Below are 22,617 nucleotides of genomic sequence, written 5' to 3'. Positions count from 1 at the left end.
CACAGTGATCAGGGGAAGGACATGGGTGACTGGGGGAGTGGAAAGAGAGATGGTGCTTCCTGGACCACGGTGGAGATACTTGACCGCAACCATGGTTTTCAAAATCAAAAGTGAGCGAGCCTCATGTTGGACAGCACGGTTGCTGCATGGAAGTGCAATCAGTGAGTGGACGGAGATGCAGGTCAGCTCAGCTGGACGACTGAAAGAGAACCCCAGCAGGCAGCATTGAAAATGCTTGGGACAGTAAGATGAGTGTGATGGATGGAGGCTCCTCGTGCATGAGAGAGTGCTCACACAAATCTCCGAAAGGCCCTGCCCCACACACACACACACACACACACACACACGCACACACACATCTCCCTCCAGAGTCACTTGTGACCCAGCTGCATGTAGCTAAACTGCTAGTGGGGGTAGGGGGTGTGGAGGCAGTGGGAGGGCTCAGAAAGCCTGTCAATGAAGCTGAAAGACAACATTACACATTATTCAGTGAAAGTGAATATATTTTCAGATTATAAAGTGACAAAATGTGTTCACCTATGCAACCACTTGTGATCAGAATTTCTTAACTTTTCGAGGGGCAAAATTTTGCATGTGGGGGCGGGCCTGACACACTGACACGTAAAATGATGTGTGATGATGTTGGGCGTGCATCCTAATGTCATTGAGCGCCATCGCAATATTTTGTTCGGCAGGCACGTATCAGAGTCGGCTGTGTGCCTGCCGAAATGTAAATTGCCTATTAAGGCCATTAAGAAATCAATTGAGCTACTTGTGAACACTGCCCGTCCAACCTTAAGGTTAGCGAGCAGGCAAAAAGCCCAAGCAGCCTTCGCATTTTTCAGGAAACCTCATCCGCGAGAGGGATGAAGTTTCCTGAAGCTTTTATTAAATAAATAAATACATTTCCACAAATATAAAAACATGTTCCCACTCAAGTGACATTGTCACACGAGGGGACATGTTTAAATAAATTCTTAAATCATTTATTGAATTGTTTTAATATCCATTCAATCTCCCTAAAGCAGCTCCATGCCGCAGGGAGATTGAAGCGTTCTTTCGCACATAAGAGCACTGGCCCTGACCCTCCCTCCTCCCCTCGCCCCCACAGGTAGCGCTGAGCACCACCGGCCGCATGTTACGCTGGGCGGGCCTTATTTGGCCTGCCTGTGTAAAATGGCTGCGCAGAGTTGATCGTGAGCGACGATCGGCTCCACACCCGCCCCCGCCCGCTTCCACCCAGCCCGCCCGCCATTGGAAAAATCCTGGCCTAGGTCTACCACTTCTTCTAGGTGCTGCCCTGACATCTGTAGCACGGGTTGAGACAGCCTGTGCAATGGTTGGCCCTGTTGCCTCTGATGACTTTGACGTGGGTCCTCCGGAACGCTGAGGTCTTGAGGGCCCCAGTTTGCTTTGGCTGTCCTCCTGTGGGCCAACTACTCCCCCTGCAGTGATAGAGGACAAGGTTGAGAGGGTCATAACAAAAGGGGACTCGGAGGGAGAGGACAACCTCTGAGATTCCTGAGTGGATGACACTCCAGCTGCCGTTCCTTCTCCCTTTGGGTGCCCGAGGGTCCCATTGAGGTGCCAATTACTCTAAACCAGCACTGCTGGACAGGACATGTCATTCATATGTCTGACACCAGACTCCCAAATCAACTGTTCTACTCAGAACTCAGTCGCAATAGGTGACTCCCAGGAAGACAGGGGAAACACTTTAGGGATGTTCCCAATGCATCCCGGAAGAGGTCAAACATCCCATCAACTCTTGGGAGTCCCTGGCTTGTGACTGGCCCAAACGGAGTAGACATGGAGGGACTTTGTCAGGAACATGCAGAGGTGAAGTATGTGCGCTCACCCAGAAACTGAGCTCCAGGTCATCGTTGACTCCTTTCTGAAGCATATGAGGGAGGGAGGGAGATGGAGGGAGTGCAAAAACCTACTAGATGCTCCGAGTTGCCTACCAAATGGCATCCAGCTACAGGGATGTAAAGAAAGACATCCAGCACTTTTCACAACATCAAGACATCCCAAAGTACTTCAGTCAGTCAAATACTTTTTCTGAACAGGGTCACAATTTCCCATGGCCTTTGGGACCCCAATGTTGGGCCCAAACTGGGGTCCCAAGCCTACACTTGCCAGCAGTGAGACCAATGGTGCAATCATCCTGAAGACAACCTCCTAAGTGGCCACTTCTGAGCTCCCAATGCTGCTGACCCATCAAGGTTGGTTGAGGGACAAATGGACTTCCTTTACTTCTAAATAATAACGTGGGATCTTCTATGTCCACCGTAGAGGACAGGCAGGATCTCGGTTTGATGGGTGCTCTGAAAGTTGGCATCTGAGAACTAGATTGGAGTGTCAATCTGGATTTTGTGCTCAATTCTCTGGATTGGCACTTGAAACCACAATCTTCTGATTCAGAAGTCAGAGTGGCACCACTGAGTCACATATTGAGAGAGATTTGGGTGACTCAGCTGTCCTGTCATTTGTATATCCCCTGGTACAGGAATGCAATAATTTTACACAATGCCTCATCTGTTAACCCACCTGAGATCCCTAACTCATTCTGTTTGGAATCACTGATGCAGCCCTCATGCTGCCAATCTGTTGTAAAGCACCATATTATTGAGCTGCTGATTACCTGCTCAGTATGTGGGTACACACAACTTGCTAAATGCTTCTGTATACAGAGGACAGCAGCACCGGCCAGCAAGTCATATTCAATAGTCGACATTGAGTCTAGAACCCTCATTAAGGAAATACCACAAACTCTGTGTCGCATTATAACTGCTGGTGTTGCACCTTAAAAGAGATCTTTGTCAACTCATTAGCAAATATGTCAACCCGTGTGAAAAGCATTCTCTATATAATGAAAATTAGCCCAGAAGGAGGTGTTATTTGCGAGTCATAATAGAAGTATATTGTTTGTAGCGGCAAACAAAGTACTGAAATACCAAGGCGCACACACTGCAATGTTGAACAGGTAAACATTGACTTTAATCACTGCCTATTTAATTTTACTTTATAGCGCTGGTACATGTTGAAATTTTACTCCAGAAATAAGAGTTATTAATAAATGATAGGGCAGCTTTTTGGAGCTAGGAACGGTGCACGGAACAACAGAATTTACAAATTCCAGATGAGCTACATAAAATCATTGGCATGTTACTTACCTCCTTCCTGATGCCTGGAATGTGCTGCCTGAAAGGATGGTGGAGGCAGATTCATTCGTAGCTTACAAAAGGGAATGGGACATCTACTAGAAAAGGAAAATAAAATGAAGTGCTCTGGGCTAAGAGCAGTGGAGAAGGGTCAGTGATTTTGAAGAGTCAGCAGAGGCATGATGAGTTGAGTGGCCTCCCTCTATAATGTGTGATTCTATAAATTCCCACAGTGAATATGCAGATTGAAACCATATCACAAGTTTCTGTAAAAAGCTGTAAAAGTTGGATATACAAAACAAAAGTAGAGAACATTCAGCAATTCAGTCTGCTATGTAGAGAGAAGTTAACATTTCAGGTGAATCCCCTCATCAGAATGTAGAAGAAAAATACCAATAAATAATATTTTAAAAGGATCAGAAAAAGGGAATTATTCAAACATTAGAATTTGCAGACACCAAGATGGAGGGAAAGTGCAAATAATGAAGTTCAGAATATTTAGAAGCAGAGACTTCCAGATAAATTGGCAAGTCTGGCTCAGAAATAACTAATTAATTTTAATATTGACAAGCACAAAGTAATGAGCTTAGGAAAAAAGAATCACAAATAACAACAAAAAGAATGCAGCATTGAAACAGCAGGAGGCCATTTAATCCCTTGAGCCTATTCCACCACTCAATGAGATAATGGTTGATCTGTGACCTAAATCCATATCCTTGCCTTTGCCTCATGTCCCTCAATATCTTCTGTTAACAAAAATAAATCAAACTCAGATCTATATTTAATTATTGATCTAGCATCAGTTACTGTTTGCTGAAGAATTCCAAACTTCTAACACTTTTCGTGTGTAGACATATTTCCCAGCTTCACTCCTGAAAGGTCTACCTTTATTTTTTTGACTATGCCTCCTTGCCCTAGAATCTCTATGTATGAGCTGCATCTTCCATAGACCCTTGTCATGCCTGATGTCTTTATGGAATTTGACTGTCCTTTGCAGCATCTGGGACTTCCTGGGGCCCTGCTGCCTCTTGCTTCTTAGGCCGATGGTCTTCCTGGAGCTGTACCAATCAATGACGAGCCCTTCTTCTCATCATTCTAATCACATCTATCAACAAGGCAGTGTTGACTGCAGCCTGCATTCTCCACTCCTCCTTGTATGTGTGAACAAGCAGAATTGAGACTTCACTGCTGCTTCCCCTTGAATGGTCTCCCTCCACCTCCAAGCCAAGAATCTAGTCTCAAGCCCTCAGTCTAGACATGGCATGCCCAGGCCACCCTTTCAGGCTAATAATTCTGGAAGTCCACAGGTGGCTGATCATCCCTCTCAGATATGACTGCGCATTCACAAAGAGGGGCTTGATTAGAGTCAATATGTCCATGTGCTATAACCCTCATTCAGGCTACTGTTAGCTTGCCCCCAGTGGCCCAGACACTAACTATCGATACCCAAGCCTTGTACTCATGTGATGACTGTAAGCATATTGCCTTGTAAGCTATGACCAGTACAATGGGAATATTGAGGCTTGCAGTATCCATTTAGCATCTGTGCAGCAGCCGTGGCCTTTGACTGTTTGATCCCCTTTCCCTTTTCACATGTCTCTGTCAGGAACAGATCGCCAGTAAGACCAACTGCACTGCAGCACCTAGACTTGATGGATTCTTGTTTGAATGTGCACCATTAGTAAAGGATCAAAGACCCTCGAATGCAACACTCAGCTGAACAATGTTCTTCATGGTTTGAGCATTATTAAGATGCCCCTTCAATTGTCCAAAACTGTTTTGCAGAACTCCTTCCGCACACCTAGAGACCCCTCCCATGTTGTTTTTCTATAGCTAGTTTTTCCAACTGTATCAATGATCACTGATGGCGGGCATGGTGCTCATTACATTCGTGAATGCGACAAGCTTCCAACCTCCCCCGTCACCCAAGTTCCTCCCATCCTTCACCATAGTCACCACCTCTTAATTCCCATTCCTCCTGTCACAATCCAGTCTCTCCCTGTTAACCTTGACCCCATCATTGTCCATGTTGACATTTCTGTACTCTCCCCTTTCATTACTTTACTGATAACTGAGACTAGACTGACGGAGTGGTAATTGGACGGCTTGGATTTCTCCTGTTTTTGTGTACAGGACAAACCTGGGCAATTTTCCACATAGGCGGGTAGATGCCAGTGTTGTAGCTGTACTGGAGCAGCTTGGCTTGGGGCACAGCAAGTTCTAGAACACAAGTCCTCCGTACTATTGCCGGAATATTGTCAGGGCCCATAGCTTTTGCAGTATCCAGTGTCTTCATTTGTTTCTTGATATCACGTGGTGTGAATCAAATTGGCTGAAGACTGGCATTTGTGATGCTGGGGACCTCTGGTGGAGGCTGAAATGGATCAAACATTTGGCACTTCTGGCTGAAGATTGTAGCAAATACTTCAGCCATATCTTTTGCACTGATGTCCTGGGCTCCACCATCATTGAGGGTGGGGATACTTGTGGAGCCTCCTCCTCCAGTGAGTTGTTTAATTGTCCACCACCATTCACTACTGGATGTGGCAGATGTGCAGAGATTAGATTTGATCCGTTGGTTGTGGGATCGCTTAGCTCTGTCTATCACTTGCTGTTTAGGCTGTTTGGCATGCAAATAGTCCTGTGTTATAGATTTACCAGGTTGACACCTCATTTTTATGTATGCCTGCTACTACTCCTGGCATGCCCTTCTGCACTTTTCATTGAACCAGGATTGATCCCCTGGCTTGATGGTAATAGTAGAGTGGGGGATATGCTGAGCCATGAGGTTACAGATTGTGTTTGAGGACAATCCTTCTGCTGCTGCTGGTGGCCCACAGTGCTTCTGGATGCACAGTCTTGAGTTGCTAGATCTGTTTGAAATCTATCCCATTTAACACGGTGGTAGTACCACACAATATGATGGAGGGTATCCTCAATGTGAAGATAGGACTTTATCTCCACAATGACTTTAGGGCGGTCACTCCTACCAACACTGTCATGGAAGATGCATCTGCGGCAGGCAGGTTGGTGAGGATAAGTTCAAGTATATTTTTCCCTCTTGTTAGTTCCCTCACCACCTGCTGCAGACCCAGCCTAACAGCCACATCCTTTAGGACTCAGCCAGCTTGGTCAGCACTGGTGCTACTGAGCCATTCTTGGTGGTGGACATTGAAGTCTCCAACCCTGGGTACATTCTGTGCCCTTGCTACCCTCAGTGCTCCCTCCAAGTGGTGTTCAGCATAGAGGAGCACTGATTCATCATGAGGGAGGGCAGTACATGGTCATCAGCAGGAGGTTTCCTTGCCCATGGTCGACCTGATGCCATGAGACTTCATGGGATCCGGAGTTGATGTTGAGGACTCCCAAGGTAACTCCCTCCTGACTGTATACCTTCACCTCTGCTGGGGCATACCTAGGGTAATGTTGACATTATCTGTAAGATATGATTCCGTGAGGATGACGATGTCAGGCTGTTGCTTGACTAGTCTGAGCTTGACTTGTGCTAGGAGGACTTTGTAGGGTCGACAAAGCTGAGTTTGCTGTTGTTGTTTCCAGTGCCTAGGTCGACTGGGTAGTTCCATTTTTGAGACTTTGTAGCGGTTTGACACAACTGAGTGGCTTGCGCAGACATTTCAGACGTCATTTAAGACAACGAGATTGCTGTGGGTCTGGAGTCACATGTAAGCCAGACCAGATAAGGATAGCAGATTTCCTTCCTTAAAGGGCATTAGTGAACCAGATGGGTTTCTACACAATCGACAATGGTTTCATGGTCATCTTTAGTCTTTTAATTACAGGTTTTTTTCATTGAATTCAAATTCCGCCATCTGCTGTGGCAGGATTCAAACCCCAGAGCATTATCCTGGGTCTTTAGATTACTCATTCAGCACCATCTACAACTACGACTATCACCTCCCTGCTGCAGTCCATGTGGTGTAGGTACACCCACAGTGCTGTTAGGAAGGGTGTTCTAGGATTTTGACCCAGCAGTGAAGGAACGGAGATATATTTCCAAGTCAGGACGGTGAGTGACTTGGAAGAGAACTTCCAGGTGGTGGTGTTCCCAAGCATTCACTGCCCTTGTCCTTCTAGATGGTAGTGGTCGTGGGTTTGAAAGGTGCTGTCTAAGGAGCCTTGGTGAGTTTTTTCGACTGAATTATAAGCTCTGTTCTTGGGTCCAGAAGCTCACCTTCGAGGACCCAGGATAATCACTGCCCCTTTCCCCAGGGGGTGGGATTACTGTCGGTGGTCACTGCGCATGCCCGCGCCCAGGAGCAGGCAGTACGCATGCTCGGGCCCGGGTCCGGCGGCGGGCAGCGCGCATGCTCTAGGCCTCGCCTTTCTCGCAGCCCTGGGATCGGACTCCAGTCTTTCTCTCCCCGATCAACGGCTCCCGGGCCGGCAGGGCAGCACCTCCCACTCTCTTGTCAATGGCGTCCGATACAAGTGATGCCGAGGAGTTTTACGATGCAGCAGAGGATGTCCACTTGGTCCCGTCGCCGGCTGCGTAAGTACCGAGTGGATCGGGGATGGGGGCGGGGCTAGTAGAGAGAGCACCTCCACCACCCCACCCACCCAGGCTCTCTTACCCACCGCCCTACCCACCCCCCCCCCCCCCCCGGCAGGCTCCCTTACCCACCGCCCTACCCCCCCCCCCCCCCCCCCCCGCAGGCTCCCTTGCCCACACACCCCCCACCCAGGCACTCTTATCCACCCCCCCCCCCAGGCTCTCTTACCCGCACCACCCCCAGGCTCTCTTACCCACGCCCCCCCACCCCCGCCGGCCCCCCCAGGCTCTCTTACCCACACCCCCCCCCACCCCCCAGGCTCTCTTACCCACACCCCCCCCCCACCCCCCAGGCTCTCTTACCCATACACCCCCCCACCCCAGGCTCTCTTACACCCCCCACCCCAAGCTCTCTTACCCAATCCCCCAGACTCCCTTACCCACCACCTCCCCAGACTCCCTTACCCACCACCTCCCCAGACTCCCTTACCCAACCCCCCAGACTCCCTTAGCCACCCTCCCAGACTCCCTTAGCCACCCCCCCAGACTCCCTTACCCACCCCCCCCCAGACTCCCTTACCCACCCCCCCCCAGACTCCCTTACCCACCCCCCCCAGACTCCCTTACCCACCCCCCCAGACTCCCTTACCCACCCCCCCTAGACTCCCTTACCCACCCCCCCGACTCCCTTACCCACCCCAGACTCCTACCCACCCCCCAGACTCCCTTACCCACCCCCCCAGACTCCCTTACCCACCCCCCCAGACTCCCTTACCCACCCCCCCAGACTCCCTTACCCACCCCCCCCAGACTCCCTTACCCACCCCCCCCAGACTCCCTTACCCACCCCCCCCAGACTCCCTTACCCACCCCCCCCAGACTCCCTTACCCACCCCCCCCAGACTCCCTTACCCACCCCCCCCAGACTCCCTTACCCACCCCCCCCAGACTCCCTTACCCACCCCCCCCCCAGACTCCCTTACCCACCCCCCCCAGACTCCCTTACCCACCCCCCCCAGACTCCCTTACCCACCCCCCCCAGACTCCCTTACCCACCCCCCCCAGACTCCCTTACCCTCCCCCCCCAGACTCCCTTACCCTTCCCCCCCCAGACTCCCTTACCCTTCCCCCCCCAGACTCCCTTACCCTCCCCCCCCCCAGACTCCCTTACCCTCCCCCCCCCAGACTCCCTTACCCTCCCCCTCCCCAGACTCCCTTACCCTCCCCCCCCAGACTCCCTTACCCTCCCCCCCCCCCAGACTCCCTTACCACCCCCCCCCCCCCCCCCCGACTCCCTTACCCACCTCCCCCCAGACTCCCTTGCCCACCCAGCCCACCGCCACCCCTCGCCCAGGGTCTCTTACCGCCCAGGCTCTCTTACCCACCCAACCCCACCCCCCACATCGCCCAGGCTCTCATACCTACCCAGCCTCCCCTCCCACAGGCTCTCTTACCCACCCTGCCCCCTGTCCCCCAAGCTCTCTTGCCCACCTCTTCCCCCCGGCCCTGCTTGCCCCCCTCCCCCCACCCTTCTCTCCCCCCCCGCCTCTATCCCTTGCATTTATATAGAACCTTTTAACAGGTCACTATCGAAAGGTGTTTTGCAAACTGGGGAAGGAGAAAGGCTGCTGAGATCAAGGTGGAGAATTAACAGGGGTACACAAAAGCTTGGTCAGTAGGTAGTTTTGAAGTTAAGTAGGATGATTTAGGATGGCAGTTGCATGGATTTTGGGGCTGGAAGGGATATTTGGGTTAAGGAAGCTGTAGTGCACAGGAGAGGTGAGCCCATGGAGGGAACAGCCTGGTTCAGGATGGGGGCATGGAGTTTAGGCAAGGGCCGAAGAAGATTTTGTTTTTTTCCCCCAGCTAGAAGAAGTAGCAATTTTTCCAAGACTGGATGTTGGACAAACAATCTGCTAGCACAGGGGGATTGCTTTTTATTGGTCAGTGCTCTTGTATTGTGTCTGATCAACTGTGTTATCCCAGTGGCCATGAAGTGTGTTGTTGCTGTCTTTGAAAATAAAACATTGACTTTCAAAGTTGCTGGGAAAAAAAATCACCTGCAAAACACTCAAGGATAAGGATTGCAATGATAGTGAGTTTAGCAAAGGTTGGGGAAGTATAAAGGTCTTTTCAAATTTGCAAGTAGTGGCTCCCTTTTTAGGTTTGTGAGCTGTGGCGTGAAATAGATATATAAGAGAGGCTGTGTGTATCAGGTAATTGGGATGGTCAACCAACCTGTCGATAGAACTACCTAAATTTCCGATCATCTATAAATCTAAAATTGATTGTTCCGACATTGATTTTACGTATCGATCTGTTTGAAAAGTACCAACTGCAAGTTTAGAAGCCTGTCCTGCTCTACAAATTTACCAAATGTTTGGTAAAACAGCAAAGACATCATAATGTCTGAGACAAAGGCAGAAACTCTTAGAAATACACAGCAAGCCTCTCAGCACCTGAAATGTAAAGCAGTTACTGTTTTTGGTAGAGATCTGATGTTTCACTTGTTTCTAACTTTTGCAGTTTCTATTTCTATCCAATCTAAAACAGCTGATCAATATTGGTATGCAATTTGCCCCTAATATGTTAGTTGTATGTTATTGTTCTCTTATACTATAATTTCATTACATCCTAATGAAATGTTTGTGAGATGTACACAGAATTCCTGTTCTGAAATTTTATTCAGTTGAGGTTTGTAAGTAGCTGAGCATCACAATTGTGCTTTTATCAGGAAAGACCTTGTTTAAAGTCTGAAACAGAAAAACCTTTCTCGTCTAGATTTTTAAATCTCAGTCATGTTATGATGTGATTTTGAATAATGCTGAAAAAAATTGTTTTCAAAAGTCCTATATTGACATTTTTGTTGATGACCACTAGAAGGGTTGGTGAAATTGATATTGATTGACCTTTGTGAGTGGGAACAGGAAGGTGGTAAGCCGAATATTTGTTTGGCGTTGAGGTGATACCAAAATGGCACACATGGCGATAGGTTGGCACCAGATTGAATTTCTGTGGCAGATTGTTGCACAATTTCTGAGCTGGCACGGACTGCAGGGCAATGATGACCTGTCACTCTGGCTTACTAATGGAACTTGGTGAGGTGGACCAATATGTCAGCTATAATTGTTGACGCTTAGCTCCACATAGCTTTATTAAGTCAATGTCCAAATATTGGCCAAGCTGTTGGAAATGTTTCATTTCTCCATGCTAATGAGTTGTGTGTTTTACCAGCGCCAACCCTGAACAGACTTAGGAGTCTCTAAGCCTTAGGCCCTTGCCTGTCTGCATCTAAAACCTTTGAACTTCGCTAGGTTTAGCCTGTCTCAATAGTGAGCTTGTGTTCATTACAGAGCAGTCAAACACAAGCTCCATGCAAAGAAACCCAACATATCAGATGCCCAGCTAGTCAAGAATAACATGTTGGTGGTGATCATGTGCTTTAAGATAGCTTGCAAGTCTAACACATGTACATCCGCATCATGGTGCAATTGATACCAAATAGACCAAAGGTTGTTTAGCTGATTTAATCTATGCATTTTGATTTGTCTTTTGATGGGACTCTCAGACTTTTTTGTGCTTTTGTGACCTCTCTTGCAGTTTGAGTGGCATCTGTAGTTGATGGGGGCCCTTCAGAATCTTTTTGGGAATGCAGTAATCCGCAGATTGCCTTTTAGGGTACTGTTGAAATGCTTTCACTGGTAATTGCGAGCACTTGTTATTTTGATTAATTGAGACATCTTTAGGTAGGTTGATTTTAGCAATTTAATCAGATGCCTGACCAGTTGTATCTGAGCTTCCAGATTGTGAATTGGGTTCTGATAATTTTGGCCCCACACAGGATAGGAGTACCACATAAGAGAACATAAGGAATTGGAGTAAGAGTAGGTCAAATGACCCGTGGAGTCTGTTCCACAGTTCAGTGCAATGATGGCTCATCCACCTCACTTTCACCTTCCCATAATGCCTCATATCCCTTTATTCATTAATATCCAAAAATCTGACGATCCCTGTTTTGGATATGCTCAACGACTGAGATCTGCCATTTGGGGTCGAGAATTCCAAAGATCCACAACCCAAGTGAAGAAAGTTCTCTTCAACTCATTCCTAAATGACCAGCCCCTTATTATAAAACTCTTACCCCTCGTTCTCGGCTCCCCAGCTAGAGAAAACATCCTCCCAGCATCTATCCTGTTAACCTCGTAATACTGGGATTATGTTTGCTACCTTCCAATCCACAGAGACTGATCCAGAATCTAAGCAATTCTGGAAGTTCAAAACAATGCACCTATCATCTCTGCAGCTGCCTTTTATAAAACCTGAGGATGCAGGTCATAAGGTTCAAGGGATTTTAAGTCTTTTTAATTTCTCAAGTACTATTTCTATTGCTATTTCTTCAATAATATCCTTCACATTTTCACTACACCTTTGTCTAGCCATTATTTCCAGAATGTTTGTTTCTTCCACTGTGAAGACATACAAAATATTTGTTTAATATCATAGCCCTTTATAATTACAATTTGTCCTGTCTCTGACTGTGAGGAACTCTTTTACTTTGGCTGACCACTTCCTTTTTACACAACAATAGAAGGCCTTACAAAATCTTTTCATGCCTCTTGTTGGTTTATTCTCATTTGCTTTTCTCCTTCAGTGGAGTGAGAGTGACTGCGCTTGACATCAAAGCCGCATTTGACAGTGTGACATCAAGGAGCCCTAACAAAACTGGAGTCAATGGGAATCTGGGAGAAAACTTTCCACTGGTTAGAGTCATACCTAGCTCAAAGGAAGATGGTTGTGGTTGTTAGAGGTCGGTCATCTCAGCTCCAGGGCATCACTGCAAGAGTTCCTCAGGGTAGTGTCCTCGGCCCAATCATCAGCTGCTTCATCAATGACCTTCCTTCCATCATAAAATCAGAAGTGGGGATGTTCATTGATGATTGCAAGATGTTCACCACCATTCGCGATTCCTCAGATACTGAAGCAGCCCATGTCCAAATGCCGCAAGACTTGGACAGTATCCAGGCTTGGGCTGACAAGTGGCAAGTAACATTCCTGCCATACAAGTATCAGGCAATGACCATCTCCAACAAGAGAGAATCCAACCATCACCCCTTGATGTTCAGTGGAATTACTGTCACTGAACCCCCTGGTAACCGTTGACCAGAACCTGAACTGGATGAATCACTTAAAGACTGTGGCTACAAGAGCAGGTCAGAGGCTAGGAATTCTGTGGCGAGTAACCCGCCTCCTGACCCCGCCCCCCCAAAGCCTGTCCACCAGCTACAAGGCACATTCATGAGTATGATGGAATACTCTCCACTTGCCTGGATGAATGCAGCTCCCACAACACCGTCCAGGACAAAGCAGCCCACTTGATTGGCACTACATCCACAAGCATTCACTCCCTCCACCACCGACGCACAGTAGCAGCAGTGTGTACCATCTTCAAGTTGCATTGCAGGAATTCATCAAGGCTCCTTCGACAGCACCTTCCAAACTCACGACCACTACTGTCTAGAAGAACAAGGGCAGCAGATAGACAGGAACACCACCACCTGGAAGTTCTCCTCCAAGTCACTCACCACCCTGACTTGGAAATATATCGCCGTTCTTATTATCGTTCCTTCACTGTTGCTGGGTCAAAATCCTGGAACTCCCTTCCTACCGGCACTGTAGGTGTACTTACACCACATGGACTGTAGCGGTTTAAGAAGGCCGCTCACCACCACCTTCTCAAGGGCAAAAAGGGATGGGCAATAAATTCTGGCCCAGCCAGCGAAGCCCGTGAATGAATTAAAAACAAAACATAATCAATTATTTGGTCATCTTTCACTGAATTCTAAAATCCTCCCGATCCTAGAGCTTACTATTTCTGACAACATTATAAGCCTCTTCCTTCAACCTAGCACTAATAATATAGTGGATACCTTGAACAAGCTTTCTTTTATAGGAACAGGCTTTTTAATCCCTTCTTTTGCTTTATAACAAGTTAAACTTCACAAAGAAAAATGTACTTTGAAGTTGAGGATCAGACCTGAACAGTTCAATAAATGGGGCTGCAAGATAATTTTATTTTTAAAATTATCCGTGTGCTTTGTTTCTTTCAGCACAACATTAGTTGAAGCCAAAAATGAAAGTATTGAAGCAAGAGCTGAAGACATTTTTTGCAAGCTGTTTCATTACTGGCTCATAGAGATGACTAATGGCAAATATAATAGGATGATAGAATCTAGTCTGCTGCAGATATAAAAGAAAGACATTTCGAAGGAAGGAATTAGAAAATATGGGTTGTATTATGTATGTATATAGGATGTTTGGACATTGTGGGTAGGGAGAGAGATAGTGGGATAATCTGTGCCCTTTCTCTTCACCTCACGGTTGTCTGCAATAAGATGAGTGTTTTATCTTTTTAGTGTTGTGACTTTTAGTAATGGATGTGAATCAGGCTTTCAGTTAGATTTATATCAGAAGAAAAGATCATGTTTATTCCCACAGCACCCTTAAATATATACACAATGACAAACACAAGGAAAAATGGACTCTAGAGAACAAGGCATGCAGCTAGAATGTTAACAGAATACAAGAAGAAAAATATATATTAGGATTGAGCCCTTTAAGATGTACATAATGAAGTCCTGGATGGGTTCTCTCTCATGGTTCTCTGGAGATGAATAAAAGTTGGAAGTCTCTGGATTTCTGAATGAGGATATAGCCGCGTTTCTGTGGAGGCAGGTGAAAATGAATTAGTCCCCCTCATACAGCCTGTGTTGTCTGATTGTTTGGCAGGATTCTGATCTCCTGGCTGGAGGAATGGTCCCTCTTGTTCTGTTGGTTTCAGTCTGTTCTGGTCTCCCTGGTGCTTGGGATAAGTAATATTGGCTATCCAAAGACAGTTTAATGCATATGACACCCCCCCCCCCACCCCAATCAATGCCTCCATTGTCCACATATCTAATTTGAAGTTAGAAAGTTAGAAGTTGTGGCTACACAGTTGGGTTTTAGTGGTGGCTGTGCAAACCTGCTTATGATGAACAGGTTTCTGCACAAGTTTGTTAAGCTTTGAACTTGGAGACATGAAATTTGGGCTTGAATTTTGGGTAAATACCCAGTCATTAACTGGTGTAAATTCACAAGTGATTTCACGTTATGAATGTCTATTCAAGGAAGGCATTCCACCCATGGTCATTTACATGTTGAGAACCTTCCAGAAGCATGTTCAGACATGAGTTAATCCTTTGTCTGGAAATCACAAAAGATCACCTGACCCTTGGCGACAATCTTGGGCAGCATTTTGACCACTTTTAAAAATGAATTTTAAAAAATCCATGTTGACTGAAGTCCGTAGCTTGAAAGCCAGGAATATAATATTACTCGGCATGACAAGGATAGTAGAAAATTTGAGTTAGCATAAATTAGTTTCATAGTGATGTCAGTGTTTGGGTGGAGCTCTCAGCAGGCTTGAAGATGTACTTCTACGCTCGAGTCCTGCTTGAGTACTTGAGAATGCAAATCATTTCCATTCATCTAAAGTCACTTCTATGGCATTCTTGAATGAAGTATCTGCCACTTTTTTGGGGTGGGGGGGGGTGAGGGAAGAAGGAGCAGTGCAGTAACTGCCAATTGATAAAGGTTTTTTATTTACCTCTAGCTATTGGGATCTTGCTCTGCACCGTTTTCTGCTTTATTTGCCAAGATGGTCATGATTGCATTTCGAAAATAATTTAATCATTCTGAAATGGCCTCAGGAATTAAAGACAGTTTGTAAATTTCTTTTTTTGGAATAATGAATTTCTTTTTGGAAATCCAGTTTCTCCATCCATGCACCCCCACTCCCATAGTCCGTTACTTTTAAGTGTATCTCTGCAAATATTTCAGTTTCTATTGTTGCAAATATCTAGTTTGTGGTTCTTGTGTTTTAAAATATAACTTCTAGTTTAAAGAATTAAAGATTTAACTGTAAAAAATAAGGTAAATGCAGTTAAAACAAGCTTAGAGTATTATATGGTGTCATGTTGACTTAAGAGAATAACAGCTAGAAAGAAACAAAAACTGCAACTGAGATTTGGAAACCAAACTTGGAGCAGCCCAGAGAGGTGGTTTTGTTTTGGGAGTTATACCTAAAATAGTTTAAAAGCATTCAGTAAACCCTGAAAGGTAGTTAAAACCATTTACTTCATCAGATCACGGAAGAAATTTAAATGAGAGATAACCAACCTGAAGGTCTGTGGGAGGACATCCCAAAGCATGCTTAGAGCTTAGGGAGGTTCTCTGGTCTCAATTTATTTTTTTGCATAGAGTGTTGTAGTTTGAACTTGATGTGGTTTGCAGCTCACTAAGATAGCTGAAGTAAATGATAGCTAGGCCTGCATTGTAAGAGGGAAAAAAGTTAACTTCATTCACTGCATGGAATATGGGTGAGGCTTCATCTGAGTTCAAATTTTGAGCTAATCGAAGCTGGAAGATTGCTTAGTCAAGGCATTGCCCTGAGGAATGAATCAGTGATTGGCTGTCACTTATTTTGTTTAGCTGAAACAGGCGCAACCTGTGTACATGTTCTTTCTGTCTGCAAAGAACAGCACCCTGTGCACTTAAAGATGTAGTATTGGTGAGTCTAGCCAATGCACGGAGAAACCAACCTGTGATTAGATAAAACAAAAACAGAATTATCTGGAAAAACTCAGCAGGTCTGGCAGCATCGGCGGAGAAGAAAAGAGTTGAATTGACTGTGATTAGATAAACAGGCTCTTCTTACATTTTTATAAACTCTGTCTGGGAAGCCTTGGACGGTTGAAACCAACATTGTGGCAGGCTGGATGAAAATGTTGCATCCGGCTATACCTTGGACAAGCATAATCTACAAGATTCACTGCAAGAACTTGCCAAAGCTCCTCAGACAGCACTTTCCAAACCCATGACTGCTACCATCTAGAAAAACTAGGGCAGCAGATACAAGGAAGCATCACCACCCTTGGAAGTTCCCCTTCAAACCACTGAACGTCCTGACTTGGAAATATATCGCCGTTCCTTCACTGTTACTGGGTCAAAATCCTGGAACTCCCTCCCCCTCTAACAGCACTGTGGGCATACCTACACCACATGGACTGCAGCAGTTCAAGAAGGCAGCTCACCCCCACCTTCTCAAGGGCAGTGATGGATGGGCGATCAATGCTGGCCTAATCAGCAGCACCCACGTCCCATGAATGAATTAAAAAAAGCTGCAACAGGCCAGAGATAACTTGAAAGTGAATAAACACAGGGCTGATGAAATTAAAGATATTTCACATTAGGAGAAACTGCAAATATACTTATTAATATGAAGCTAGTTTGAAGAAGGGCTAAAATCTCGGGGTCAATAGATTCAAAACTGATGAGGTGCAGCTATTGCTGTGTAAGCGATCAACAGCAAAAACCCTGTTGCCATTTATTGTGGAATCAGTTGGTCTGAGGCCACTTAAAAGGTGTATAGTGTTCAGTCTGGTCTGGCTACATGTTGAAAAGTGTGTTCAATTCTGATCGAGGCACAAACATCCCTGTGCAGAACTGGCACAGAAGAGAGCCCCAAGGCTATTTTCTAGAATTGTAGGATTGTATTAAGAATAAAACAAAACTCAAGACACTTCAGCCTTGGGGTGCGGAGTTAAATGATGGGAACTTTGAGACATAAAGACACTGGAACAAAAACACCATTTAAGCTAATACTGCAATTGCTAGAAAAATGGACTTCATTACAAGCTGCGAACATGCAAGTTCAGGCTGACTGCCAGGAGCTGTCAAACATCAGATACCAAGAAAGGGTAGCAGTGGCAAAAATTAAAACCATTTGAAAATAAACCAATTGAATGCTGTGGTGGTTGGAACTATAGTTTTTGTGGAAGTGTGAACTATATGGTCTGACCTATCTCCTTTTTAATTTAACCTTTCCGAAGTAGATAATTTTCTTTGTGAACAAGGCTGACAAAGGATCTGTTGGTCTGTTGTAAGTAATCACTGAAGTTCCTGTCAATTTCACAACATGTGGCTTGTGTACCTTCTGCAAACTGGAACTGAACTGAAGCACAATTTGAATCAATGCATTGATGTTCATCCATACTCAGCTAATCCTGAAATCATTTGTAAGCTTTCAATAATTCAGCTGTTTTTTAATTTGTGAAATTAACATGTTATTTGCAAGCCATTCACATCAATTTCACAGGTGGCAGCTCCAATTTCATTTGACGTAATTCTTGCTGTAACAACTGACCCGGCTACAGCTCTTCCAGTGCACCTGCCCGTGTGAAGACAAAAACATTTCTTTACCAAAAGTATTCTAAGTGATATAATGGTGCCAGTAATATTAAAATATCTCTTGGCAGTGACTCTATCAGAATAACATGTCTCTCTTTTCCCTCCTAGATCACCAGCAAAGACCGTTATCTCCTCAAAGGTAGGCACTGTAGATCTACAAAATACAAGCTGGTGGGATTATTATAGCCCCAATACCTACCCCTGTTCTACTAATCTGGAGATTTGGGTGTGGTGGGAAAAGAAAATCTGTGCTCAAGGTGGAATTAATGTGCAGTTCTACATTGCTGTCTAATTCAGCTTTGTTCTAAGTACAGTGTCTGTTAGTATACTATGGGGAAAACTGTATGCCTACAGCGAATTGTAATTTAGGTGCATAGACTTGGTAACTTAGATGGTGCTGCACCTGAAACCTGACCTGGATTAATAGTACAGTTTCACTGAAAAAGTGCCAGATCGGCTTACTTTGTTGGACTCTTGCCTTGCAACAGGAAATAATGTTCTTGCTGCAGAGCAGGAGCTGAGCAAATAATCAAAGCTAATAGTTCACTGTGGTACTGAGGGAGCTCTGTGTTGTTGGTACTGCTTTCCTTGCAGTGGTATACTTGACTGTCGTTTTGTCTTCCAGCTCACAATATTAATACTCCTATTTTGCTGTTCAAACAGGAGGCAGTTTCATAGGTGCCCTCACCAACGTTTGTCCTTCAACTAATACCACCATGGTTTGTTGGTGCTGCACAATAGCTATTACATTTGCCAACATAAATCTTGCATTCAAAAAGGCAATTCATTCTCTGAAGCACTTTGAGCCATCTTTAATTTTGTCACTGATTAATCTTGAATTTACTGTTTCTGTTGTGTGAATGGTCTTGCTATGTAAAGACCTTAACAATACAAAGCGTATGTTAGCTGCTTTGCCCAGGTGACCAAATTTCACAGTGCTTGGCGTGCGGACCTGTTAAGATTTAAACCTTGAGCTTGTGATAGAAATGCCGGGGTCATAGATGACTGGCTCCTGAAGTGTTAAACTTCCCATTAATTACAAGATGAAAGAAGGAAAAAGTATGTGAAATTAACTATTTTAGGATGTTGATTTTTCTTGGAATTTTAATTGGCAAACTCTGGGATTTCCTGAAAATATTTATCATAAATTGTTCCACCTTTTTTAAAAGAAGTAAAATGTGCATGTTAGAAGGCACGGAAGAGCTTAATGCTGACTGACCTTGTTGCAAACAGTGGGAGGAAACTTGGTACTTGTTTGTAATTCCATGCATAATGGATTAACATTGGAGCTGATAGTGTTCAGATCATGGAATTATTCCCCCCCCCAATCATGTCTAGACCTGCTCTTTGAAAGAACTAGCCAATTAAGCCCACTCCCCTACAATTTCCTCATAACTCTGCAAATCTATTTCCATTCAAGTATTTATCTGATTACCTTTTAAACATTATCATTGAATCTCGTTCCAGCAGCCTTTCAGGTTGTGCATTCCCAAACAACTCGCCGAGTAAAAATCAGCTATTTAAACTTTTGAGAAGTGCGAGAATAGATGCAGCAGTTAATGCTATCAATTTCCGCTACATGTTCTTTGAATTCTGAGTTGAATAGATTGTGAAAACTGGGTATTTTAAATGTATTTTGTTCCGAAAGGAGAGCTCATTTTTTAAAAAAATTAGAGATGATCTTAAATTGCTAAGATGCTAAATAATTTCCCTTTCCACCAACGCTGGATTCAGTCTAAGTATGGAGTTAGGATCTGGAACATACTGAGGCATGGAAGCAGTGCAGTGTGAATTCTAAGAATTCCTACTAAAACGCTGTTGTGAAGCGAAGTTGTTTCACACCATTTTTTGTTGCAAGTGCACTGTGATGTGTTGTATTCTGCCATGATCTGAAGCAGAGCAACCTTGTTAAAACAGATCTTGTTGCTATAAAAGCTATTGTAATTGAGGTTTCTTTCAAAATATACCAACGTTGAGCGAATAAGATTTGCTTGAATCTGCATTTAAACCAATAATACATCAGTGTTACCATGTACCTCATTTCAGTATGTTCGTCCCTGTCATGAGAAGTCCCCTTAAGATTGAATAATGTTGTCTAAGAAGTTCCATTTACATATCACTAAGTGGTTGCAGGGTTTTAGTATATGGTGTAACAAATACATTCTACTGGCTAAATGCATTTATTCACTACAAATTACAATTCCATCATATTTTGCCAGAAATTTGATTTTACTTGCATCACATATCTTATTACAGTAATCTTACACCCAGCCAGTGCAGTTCCGGTTTCACATGCAACAATATTTCGTTTTTAAGGGATTCTCGCTCCCTTCTTGCCCATCCCCCCGGAGAATGTAACATTAATAATAATCCTCCTTTAGCTATGCTGCTGATATGGATGATTCAAATCATTACCAGAGATGCCATTGCCATATGTTTTGAATAAACTATCTTCTTGCTTGTTCCCTTTACTGCTCCGTTTGTCTTGTTGCATCCATTCTATCTGTGTTCAATTGGTAATCATGTTATTCAAGTTGGTGATGACCAAGGAAAGGAATTTATTTTTAAAGAAAAGGTTAAAAGGCTAGGTGCAACTGATACAAATTGCACACAAAATTGTTCCCATTTTGCAGAGTGTACTTTTTGCGAGTCTCTGAACAAAGACATTTGCTTATTGAATGCAATATCTGCTGTGGACCAGTATAATTGAGCAGCTTTTTGAAAGAAAACTAGTTTTATGAAAGATTCCTTGGTCAGTTTTGTGGGTGGGGCCTGCTTCTGGCACAATGTCTTTATAACAAGGGCCTAAGATTACAGAAAATGAAGTTACGCTGAACTCAATTTGTATTTAAAGTTGTGGGGAGGAGGTTTCTGCTGCTTAAGGCAATATTGGGTGAATTGCACTGGGGAGAAAGGCACAATCTGGCCTTGTAAATAGGCTTAAGACTAATGAGGTAGACAGCTAGTGACGTAGCCAAGATACGAAGAAGAAGACAGGTTGTTGTACTGTACTGCAGAGATATTAGCTCAACTAAGGATCAAATTTTGAGTCTCAGCCTGCTGTATTAACTGTTAGATATGGTTTTAGACCATAAGACATAGGAGCAGAAATTAGGCCATTCAGCCCATCGAGTCTGCTCTGCCATTCAGTCATGGCTGATAAGTTTCTCAAACCCATTCTCCTCCCTTCTCCCCGTAACCTTTGATCCCCTTACCAATCAAGAACTTATCTATCTTGGTCTTAAATACACTCAATGAGCGGGCCTCCACAGCCTTCTGTGGCAATGAATTCCATAGATTCACCACTCTGGCTAAAGAAGTTTCTCCTCATCTCTGTTCTGAAAGGTCTTCCCTTTACTCTGAGGCTGTGCCCTCAGGTCCTAGTTTCTCCTACTAATGGAAACATCTTCCCCACATCCACTCTATCCAGGCCTTTCAGTATTCTGTAAGTTTCAATCAGATCCCCCCTCATCCTTCTAAACTCCATCGAGTATAGACCCAGAGTCCTCAAACGTTCCTCATATGTTAAGCCTTTCATTCCTCGTGAACCTCCTCTGGACCCTCTCCAAGGCCAGCACATCCTGCCTGAGAAACAGGGCCCAAAAATGTTCACAATATTCTAAATGTGGTCTGACCAGAGCCTTATAAAGCCTCAGCAGCACATCCCTGCTTTTATCCTCTAGTCCTCTCGAAATAAATGCCAACATTGCATTTGCCTTCCTAACTACCGACTCAACCTGCAAGTTAACCTTAAGAGAATCCTGGATTAGAACTCCCAAGTCCCTTTGCACTCCAGATTTCTGAATTCTCTCCCCATTTAGAAAATAGTCTATGCCTCTATTCTTCCTACCAAAGTGCATGACCTGACACTTCCCCATGTTGTATTCCATCTGCCACTTCTTTGCCCATTCTCCCAACCTGTCCAAATCCTTCTGCAGCCTCCCCGCCTCCTCAATATTACCTGTCCCTCCACCTATCTTTGTATCATCTGCAAACTTAGCCAGGATGCCCTCAGTTCCTTCATTTAGATCATTAATGTATAAAGTGAAAAGTTGTGGTCCCAACACTGAACCCTGCGGAACTCCACCAGTCACCGGCCTCCATCCTGAGAAGGACCCCCTTATCCCCAATCTCTGCCTCCTGCCAGACAGCCAATCTTCTATCCATGCTAGTACCTTGCCTCTAACACCATGGGCTGTTATCTTACTGAGCAGCGTCCTGTGCAGCACCTTGTCAAAGGCCTTCTGAAAGTCCAAGTAGATAACATGCATTGGCTCTCCTTTGTCTAACCTACTCGTTACCTCCTCAAAGAATTCTAACATTTGTCAGGCATGACCTCCCCTTGATGAAACCATGCTGACTTTGCCCAATTTTACCATGCACTTCTAAGTATTCTGAAATCTCATGCTTAATAATGGACTCTAAAATCTTACCAACGACCGAGGTTAGGCTAATCGGCCTGTAATTTCCCGTCTTTTGCTTCACTCCCTTCTTAAAAAGTGGGGTTACATTAGCAATTTTCTAGTCCTCTGGGAGCCTCCCTGACTTGAGTGATTCCGGAAAGATCACCACTAACGCCTCCAATATCCCTTCAGCTATCTCCTTCAGAACTCTGGGGTGTAATCCATCTGGTCCAGGTGATTTATCCACCTTCAGACC

General features: G+C 44.8%; 1 protein-coding gene across 1 annotated transcript in view; it reads left to right on the top strand.

Annotated features, from left to right (window-relative positions):
- Positions 1 to 7,453: 7,453 nt before the first annotated feature.
- The window catches only part of wdr44 (WD repeat domain 44), a 60,621-nt gene continuing 45,457 nt past the window's right edge, over positions 7,454 to 22,617 (top strand). The window contains exons 1-2 of the mRNA XM_041195854.1: positions 7,454 to 7,674; positions 18,067 to 18,097. Coding sequence (XP_041051788.1) covers positions 7,598 to 7,674; positions 18,067 to 18,097 — 108 coding nt within the window. The 5' untranslated portion in view covers positions 7,454 to 7,597. The remainder of the gene's footprint in view (positions 7,675 to 18,066; positions 18,098 to 22,617) is intronic.

This window comes from Carcharodon carcharias, chromosome 9, assembly GCF_017639515.1.
Source record: "Carcharodon carcharias isolate sCarCar2 chromosome 9, sCarCar2.pri, whole genome shotgun sequence".
Taxonomy (NCBI): domain Eukaryota; kingdom Metazoa; phylum Chordata; class Chondrichthyes; order Lamniformes; family Lamnidae; genus Carcharodon; species Carcharodon carcharias.
This window is presented reverse-complemented; position numbering and strand designations above follow the sequence as displayed.